Raw genomic sequence first — 9247 nt, 5'->3', positions numbered from 1 at the left:
ATAAATTCCTAGCAATAGGACATACTATATTGCAAAATTTGTCACTATAATCTCCTATATATATTAATCTTTTTAAAACTTATGTATATTCCTACTTAGATAGAAATAATTTCTTTGTGGTTTTACTATCTCAAATAAGATATCCGTGTCCGAGTGGACAGTCTTTTGTTTCGCTGCCAGACAACGCCTGTCATATTCGGCCAACATTTATAATTTGCGGCGACATCAAGTTGTTTGCGGTCTAGAAATTATTATTTGTTGCATTGTCTTCGCTGTGGCTAGAGGCAGCGCCAAAGCAAAAAATGACAAGGGAATAATTAAAAGTTCGGCGACCACGAGGGATGTGAGGCAAAAGCGACACTTCTTCGCCCAAAAAAAAATTCGTCTGGGTAAATGAATTAAAAGGCGAACATCTGCTGAGATGAGGATGGGGATGGGGATGGGTATGGGGTACTCTTCTGGGGGCAAGACGAGGGCGTCCTCCGCCCAGAGGGAATGGGATGATGAATGGCCTACGCGTGGCATGTGGCCCGATCGAGAGGAGACGACGACGCACTTACCGAAGCTGCCAATTTGCATGAATTTATTGAATCCATTGTGGTGTAGGGGATCCCCCCGAATTCGAACGGAATGGAATGCTGCCCACTTCCCGGAAGAGCAATGTCAAAAAGTCACAACTTGTTCTTTGCAATTTCGCACGCCGGCTTTATTTTTGATCATTTTTGTCGCGGGTTTCTTTTCGGGTTTTTAGTTTCAATTTTCTTTTTTTTATATGCAACTACCACAGTTTACATTACGTGTATGTTTATCTGTATATGTATTTTAGTATATTATCTAGATATAGCCATAAAATTAGTTAAGTTCTGACCTTTGCAGCCCGCCTGATCCGAGGTCGAGGAGGAGGAGCCTTCCTCCCCTGGTTCTCGATCCGTTTATTTTTTACAACTTACCGGCTAGACTTAATGCATTTAAATGCCTTGAAGATCGCTATCAATTAACGTACTATTATATATATATATATATATATAGACACAAAGGATATATTCGTATATATGTGTGTGTGTAAGGATTCGTGTTTGCATTGAGTGTGTGTGTGTCAGTGCTAGTTGAAGCTTAGCGTATGGGTTATGCTCAAGATATGTACTCCACAAAAACCATGTGTGTTCCAAGACTAAGACTCGATCTAAGACTGTTTCTCCATCAGTTACTTCTCTGCATCTCTTGACTCTGACTGCTCCATGTCTCCCCCACCGGTGGCCTCTGTCTCAGCCTCCGCCTGGTCATCCTGCTCGTGGAGCAGAGCCTCGCCCTGGTTGCCCTCCACCTTGATCCTGCTCAGCGGATGCCAAATGCTGCCGGCTCCCATTTCCTCCTCCCTCAGGGAGGGACTCTGGGCTGGCTCTGGTGTGGGTGACTTGCTGCTGCTCCTGCGATCCATGCCATATGGATGCTGTCCCAGGAAGCCTGGGAAACCAAGAAGCCCTGGTGGATAGGGATACTTTCCTCCATTGGCAAAAGGCGGCGGAGGGATGTTGGGAAAGGCGCCGGGACTCAGTTCACCAGGCTATAAAAATGTTTAAATAAAGAAGCAAGGGCTTATGAAGAGTCAAAAGAGTTAACCATTTAACAGAAAAACCAAATTAAAGACAAGAAAGGTTTTTAAATTCGGAAAGCCGAAGTTTCTATGTCCTTACAGAATGAAATTGTATCAGGAGGTCGGTTCTAAATCTCTGAAAACCAAGCCAAAAATTCATTAAATTCAATTCGGAAAGCGTTTTTATACTAGTTATTTATAGGTTAACAAATCTGCATACTCAATTTAAGATTTTAAAAAATTCTACATTTTGTCAATTTTTGATCATTTTAATGATGTAACCCCTTATAATTTTTTGCAAAAATCGAAAAAATTTCAAAACTTTATTTTTCTACCGGACTTGTCTACATCGTTTTCCCAGTTAATTCTGATCAATAATATATATGATTTATAGGGTCGGAAATTATTCCTTCACTGCTTAACAAACTTCTGACTGAAATTATAATACCCCCAAAGGATATAATAACATAACTCCTTAAACATATTTATTTTAAATTTCACAAGCTTAGAATTTATTATATATCCCAAGAATTCTTAAGTGCTAACTCACCTTTGGTGGCAATCCATTAAAGAAAGGCGGCAGGTAGGGAAAGAAAAGCTCCGGTCTTCGCTGCATAAACTCCTGCTCCGCACTCGATCCTGGATGTCCAGTTCCCTGATTGGGACCAGGACGCATGGGGAGCTCCAAGGACATACGACGTCCTCGCCGCGAAGTGGGATTCGTCCACATGTGCGTACCCATGTGTACCTGAGTGGGAGCAATATTGAACACATTTCGGGGGGAAATAAGATTAATAAAGTGTTAAAACTAAACAAGGATCCTCCCTAAGCCCACCTTGAGATTCCCCTTGGTGGTGAAGGCCTTCTGGCACACATTGCACTGGAAGGGCTTGTCACCCGTGTGGGTTCGCATGTGGATTTGGAGGGCAGAACTGGAACTAAAGTTCCGCCGGCAGACGTGGCAAAAGTGCTTATTATTCACCGGCGGATCCAGACTGGAGCTCGGAGGACCGGCGGACATCAGAGCCTGTTGAAAATCAAGTGGACTGGCCGGGAAGCGATGGGCATCTAATGGGAGGACAGTCAGGCACATCCAGAGGGGGAAAACGAGATGTATCACTTACGGAGCTGCATCTTCATCAGCGATTGCTCGGCATCGCCGGCTTCTTGGGGATAGCTAGAGGCACCACCACTAGGAGCACCACCTGGTGTCGAACCTTCGCCAGCCGATGATGCTCCCTCCTCCAGAGTTAGATGATCCTGATCGGGTTGCTCTTCCTTGACTGGTGTCGCCGTCGAAGGAACTTCAGAGCTCTGGGACACAGGACGAGGTGATGATGCCGGCGGCAGTTTGTCGCCCGTCGAAGGCGGCTTCTTTGCAAACAGATTTGGATTGAGAGTGAGCTGCAATTGCGAGATGAGATACAAAGTTATAGGGCGAAATGCATTCACGACGGGCGCTAATTTCTGTGCATTTTCGGTTAAATGTGCCGTTAATCCCACTGCCTCAGTCTCGCGCCGATCTTATTTTCCCCGAGATCGAGAGACTGCGAAAGAGAAACATAATTCACAATTATTCTATGCCATCGCGTGTAATAATGGCAACTAATTATCTCGGGCAGACGATGCCGCCGGGTCTCATATTTTTATGGCAAAACAATTGCTCGGCGGAGGGGGGGACTTACATGCATGCCGCGCAGCTTCCCCCCCTCTTAGCTGTGTCCCCCAGCAGACGCGACGAACAAAAGATTAAATAATTTTGCATAAAGCGTAGCATAATTTATTTGCATTGAATGCATCGCACACACCGCCACCGATCCGGGACACAGGCCTTCTATATCTTTCTTCGCCTCTCGATCTGCCGATCCCCTCGACAGACTCCCTAGACTTCTATCCGCAATCCAGGGACCAGGGCATACCAGACGGAGTCGTAAATTTCGCATCATCATAATGCATTCTCGTAATTACTTAAGATTTTTGAATCATTTAGAAATTTCAAGCCCAAAAGATGATGCCGATTTCCCAGCCTCCAACCCGAAACCCGAAACTGAATCCCCATTATATGTCCTAGCTGCTGCTACACTATCCCCAACTCTCCATCCCGATCCGATGTTCGTCTGCTCTAGATCATCAACAATGTGCTAAGCGAGCAAATCGGAACGTGGCTGGTCCTCATCATCCCGAATCCCAAAGTGAGGAGAATAAAGAACAAGAGCTGTCTGGCATTGCCAAAGGGATAGGAGTGAAGAGAATCCGGAGGGCACTTGCTGATTACCAACTAAAAATGTTATGACATTTACACTGCATTCTCATTTCGACCACAATGCAGAAGGCCAGAACAGGAGCGGTTTAAAAGGGGAGTTTTGGGATGAGATTGTATATAAACCTAATGGAAAATATAACTAAAATAAGAGGAAATTTGAATTGTCTAGAGAGAGATAATGGTTGGGCTTATAAAGTCACAAAACATACCTTTAAGAATGGATAAGACTATCCTAAATCCCTAGGAACTAACCTAAACCTTTTCCATAAAAAATATATCACACAAGTATCTACATTATTTTCCACTTATTAAAGATCTAATCTTAAGTAGAAATTTACTATTTCTTAGCCTCTTTAGGGGAGCTCCTCCAATTCCGTCCCTGTTTCCTAAAGGCACTCACTTTCAATTTTGGAAATTCTCCAAGAATGTTAGCCATAATGAACGATGTCATTAGTCATAGAGAGACAATGCCGCAGTGCCGTCCCCGTCTAGAAATAAATATTAATACTCGCATATGTACTTAAATTATGGGGCATAGCAGTCCCCAGCAGCACTTCTTTTCCCTCCATCTATCCATCCTAACGAACGGCAAACGCACTTTAATAAATAATTGGCATTGTTGGGCAATGTAATCCGGGGCACTTAAAGCTCACTCTCTCTCCTTTAGCTGCAAGATGAACCTGTGAGGGAGCTGGAGGTCGGGTTTCCAGCTCTTGGCCAAGTTGGGAGAGTTGGGAGGCCGCAAAGCGGAACGCCAACAATTAAGGCAAACTATGCAAGTTGGCCACAATTTCTTCATAATAAGGCGAACCCCACTGAGCAATTAATAATGTGCTCATAATTTGTATGGTCGCGGCCACAAAACGGGCCAAGCTCCAGGCCATATTTGGCCAAAATCAAGCCCGACTGAACCCGTGAACATTTTAATTAATCATGACCAAGGCAGGGCCGATGTCGAAGTCGACGCAGTTGATTCCGACTCATTCCTCGCCAGATGGCATTAGTTCTCAGAGCGAGAGTTGAGCTGGGATTAGGCTACGTGGATAGATGTGTGATGTAAGTGCCACCATATTTGGGAGGCAGGGAATGTGTGGCAAGAGGGAACTATATGGAGGTGATTAGTGGTTGCACCAGAAAGGGAAATGCTCTTGGTTCGGGGTGCAATGGAGATGAGCTATGGAAAGGAGTGACTTGAATATTATACAAGATAAGATTTATGCTCTTAAAGTTGGGAATATATAACTATTAACTATTAAGACTCACCTTGGCACCGTATGGTGCTCCAGCATCATTGCAGTGGGTGCGATGGGCATGTCCCGCTGTTGGTTCTTTGGCATGTTCGCTCTGCAGATGACTCTCCAAGGCAGCCAGGCTGGGCAGCATCTTGAAGCACAGATTGCACACATTGGGGGGCGGGTGCAGGCCTGCGGATGCAATGAAAAGAAGGTGGTGCACAGACAAAGAGTTACTCAAGGGTAGGTCATCTTGGGGCACACATAATTTCCGACACGTGCTGGCAGCAAATCGGAGATATAATAAATATCCATCCACTGAAGAGGTTGTGACATAATGAGGCGACAGATCGCTGCTCGATCGCGACTACACTCGGGAATGCGCCAAATGTTTATAAATAAATTGCGGAATTTGGCATAGGCCTGGGGGGAATGGAGCTGGGCGTAGTGTGCCGAAAGAGAAGTGCTTGCTTTGTCCCGGTCCAATTGAGTTATGTCGCGGCCAGATCGCAGATTTATCGCGGTGCCATTCTGCCGGCGGAGTGGCAAACGCTGACGGGGTCAAAGGTGGCAGACAAAGGGACTTTGTCATCTTGCACAGAGACACAGACGCACAGCAAAAGTTAATGTCACGCTGTTTATTTATATAAATCTCTTGACTTGTATAAATAAATAAAGCAGTTCTGGTACCAATTAAATCTCTCTTGAGGAAAGATTATCTACTTTTCATATATCTTTTAAAAATATTAGTATTATTTAGAATAACTCACCCATAAATCCAAGTGGACCAAAGGGCAGCAGCGGGAACTTGGCATGGGCATGACCCAAGGCATGCATTTCCTCTCGGGCAGCCGCCATGAGGAGTAGGTTTGGGGGCATGGGCATTCCCAGCATGGGCATTCCTGATCCTCCTCCACCTGCCGCTCCATTGACCATTCCAGCACCGAAAATGCGACCAGAGGCTGATGATGGCGAAGATAGATCCATGGCGGGCATCTCTCCGCTCTCAGAGCGACCTCCAGCGAGATCGGGATTGGAGTGAGATCTCTCATCGGATCCATCATTTTGTGGCCTTCGTTCCCTCTCCCGATCTCTCTCCCTATCCCTCTCCCTCTCCAGAGGATGGGGCGTGGCTGTGGCCGCACTCGAATTATCCCTGGAGTCATCGGTACTGTCCATGGTCATGAACTCATCGAAATCGCCGCCTTGCGAGGACTCAGACCTCTGGCCCGAATGATCCGAAATGGTTGTAGAGAAATCCAGGGTATCAGAAGTGCCCATGGACTTGTTCGAGTTTTGATCTTCAATACCCAACCGCTCAACCTCGCCGGGATTTGGTGGAGCACCTCCCTGACCACCGCTGCCATCGTCCATGGTGTGGATGCGAATGTGCTGCTGCAGGATGATCCCATTGGAGAACTTCTGGTGGCACACTGGACACTTGAACTGGCTCCTCATCGGTGGCTTGATCTTGTGTATACTCATGTGTGCCTTGAGATTACCCTTGGTGGCAAAGGCCCTCCCGCAGATCTTGCAGCGGAAAGGTCGCTCGCCGGTGTGGGTGCGGATGTGCATCTGCAAGGAGCTGCGGCAGGACATGACCTTCTGGCAGAAGATGCACTGATTGGGATCGGTCAGCTTATTCTCAATGTTATCCACCAGCTGCTGCAGCTTCGATGTCTCCGAGGTCTTGTCGATCTCGATGAGATCCTCCCAGGACTTGTCAATAATGCGCTCCATCTGGGCGAGGGAATACTCGGCCGGCTGCTGGGACTCTCGGCTAGAGGAGGAGCGCCTCACCAACTTGGCTATGTGCAGGTGCTCGGCGAGATCCCGTTCCCTGTCCTCCTGCGGTGGACTTCCAGCGCTGCTTGTTTGTCTCTTGCGTACAGAACCATTCCTCCGAGATGGAGTCATTGCGGGTTTGGGAGGAGTTTCCTTTTCGGGTTTCTCGGGTAAGGGTTCAGCCGGAATGGGTGGCGGTCTGGGCTTGACCTCTGGTGACACTGCCTTGGGGGTCTTGACACGCTCCACGGGCGAGTGTGCCTTCTCCTGACCCTTCTCCTTTTCCTTTACCGCCGGCTTGCTGAGATCTTCCGCCTGCTGAGTTGGAATTTCCGTCTTGATCTCCTCCTGCTCTTCCGCCTGATGCTGCACCTGCTCCTGGCTACAAGGAATCGCTGGCGGCACAAAGGGCAGTCGCATGGGGAACTGTTCAGCTGGGATTTGACCCTGTCCCGGTGCCTGGGCCTGACCAGATGTGTGCCCCACATTGGGTGCCACACCCGGAGGCAGCAGCATGGGCGGAAAGATCTGGGTGTGCCGCTGATAGTGGACCTTCAGGTTGCCCTTGGTGGTGAACTTGCTGCCGCAGACGTTGCAGTGGAAAGGTCGCTCCCCGGTGTGCGAACGCAGGTGAATCTGGAGGGCGGAGTAGCTGCCAAAGATCTTGCCACAGTACTTGCACCGATGCTTGAATATCTCGCCCCGGCTCTGGGCCTCCTTGGAGGCATACTCCGAGTACTCCTCCTGCAGCTGGGCGGCATGCAGGCTCTGGGAGGCGGAGTCCAGGACCTCCTCCGTGCGGCGCTGCAGCATCTCCAGGCAGTTGGGCTCATTGGGAGCCGGCGGGGGATCATGGTTGGTGATGATGCTCGAGGCCAGGCTCGAGCTGATGTCGCACATCAGTGGCTGGTAGTCCGAGCCCTCAATCTCCGCCTGCACTCTTCTCTCCTCAGTCGTCGCCTTGTCAGTCTTTGAACTCTCCTCCAGCTCCCGTTCACGCTCCCGTTCCCGTTCCAGTTCCTGTTCCTGTTCCTCCTCCTGCTCCTGCTCTTGGATCTCCTCTTTCAGACCATTGGCTGATTCCTGCTTTAGTTCCCGTTCTGGTTCCGGCTCCGCTTCATCCTCCTCCTCATCACTCTGGGTTTGCCTGCCCAAGGCCACAGCCTCGGCCCTTTTCAATTGACTCTGCAGGTGCTGGATGAGCTGCAGCTGCATCAGATGCTGTCGCTGCACATTGAAGATGGTGGACTGCACCATGGCCAGGTCGGCGGACTGGTGGCCACCACCGACGCCTCCGCCTCCTCCACCGGACAGCGCTGAGGCCGCAAACTGGGCCACCGCCACTTTGGTATGTTGTAAAGCCTCCAGCGAGACGTGACCACTGCCCGGCAGTGATCCCCGGCCGCTGGCCGAGATCACCGAGAGATCGAGCGCCTCATTGCTGTTGTCCAGCTCCTGTTCCTGCTCCTGCTCCGCCTCCCGTTCCGTGTCGGAGCAGTCGGGAGCTGCTTCCATTTCCGGTTCCACCTGCGGCTCGGTGCCATTATTATTGCTATCCGCATCCAGCTCCTTGGCCAACAGGGTATCCCTGTCCCGGTCTCGGTCTCTGTCCCGATCTCGATCCCGATCCCGCTCTCGATCCCTGTCCCGCTCACCGCTGCCGCTCCTGGTGCCGCCAGTCCCACGGTAATTGATGCGGTTGCGAAATATTGAACACATTATCCCCTCGATCGGAAGCGCTCACCTCCTGATCCCGATTGCCTCTGAAGTCTGCTCATGGACTGCACCCTGGCAAAACGAAAAGGGGGGAGAAGATATTGGGAAAGTTTTCGTAAGTTACGTACATTTTCCCGCATTTTCCGGGACCGTAAAGCACACTGTACAACAAAGTGGGAGATCAATCATAGATATCCCGACTTGAGAAGCTATCTTTATAGGTAATTATATACGAAACTTAACTTATATTCTGACCTATGAATATATAAATTTGTGTTGTGGGTTTCTTGGGTTCCCAGAACTGTGCCAAATTATCCCCGTATAAATTTGAAGTTGCGCAGTGTAATTTTCCATGATATATGCATATGGCCGGATCGTCACGTAAGGAGGCGGCCGGTCAGACTTTATGATAAATTTTTGAATATATGAATAGCGTGTGTGTCGCAATTTTCGACGTTGAATAAATGAACAGGGCGCATATGGTTAGTCCGCGTATAACTTAAAATAGTAGCCTCTGATCTGGATTTGCCGCGTTGGGTGGCTGGAGTGGGAAATTTGGATATTTCGGACTTGGAGTAGAATCCCGACGCGACTGTAGGAACCCCGAAAGAGTTTTGCATGAGCCCCATTGCCGTAAGAGTGGGTAATTTATTGATT

The 9247-nt window shown here is 48.7% G+C and overlaps 1 protein-coding gene across 3 annotated transcripts in view; it reads right to left on the bottom strand.

Moving 5' to 3' along the window:
- Positions 1-678: 678 nt before the first annotated feature.
- Positions 679-9247, bottom strand: part of salr (spalt-related) — a 17573-nt gene continuing 9004 nt past the window's right edge. For all 3 annotated transcript variants that reach the window (XM_086831117.1, XM_086831118.1, XM_020952383.2), the window contains exons 2-7: positions 5860-8662; positions 5121-5281; positions 2719-2998; positions 2430-2662; positions 2145-2342; positions 679-1564 (exon numbers count right to left, since the gene is read on the bottom strand). In XM_086831117.1, coding sequence (XP_086687243.1) covers positions 1205-1564; positions 2145-2342; positions 2430-2662; positions 2719-2998; positions 5121-5281; positions 5860-8593 — 3966 coding nt within the window. In that variant the 5' untranslated portion in view covers positions 8594-8662 and the 3' untranslated portion in view covers positions 679-1204. The remainder of the gene's footprint in view (positions 1565-2144; positions 2343-2429; positions 2663-2718; positions 2999-5120; positions 5282-5859; positions 8663-9247) is intronic.

The sequence above is a fragment of the Drosophila serrata genome, unplaced genomic scaffold, assembly GCF_035046125.1.
Source record: "Drosophila serrata isolate PLE 108 unplaced genomic scaffold, ASM3504612v1 contig_240, whole genome shotgun sequence".
Lineage (NCBI taxonomy): Eukaryota > Metazoa > Arthropoda > Insecta > Diptera > Drosophilidae > Drosophila > Drosophila serrata.
This window is presented reverse-complemented; position numbering and strand designations above follow the sequence as displayed.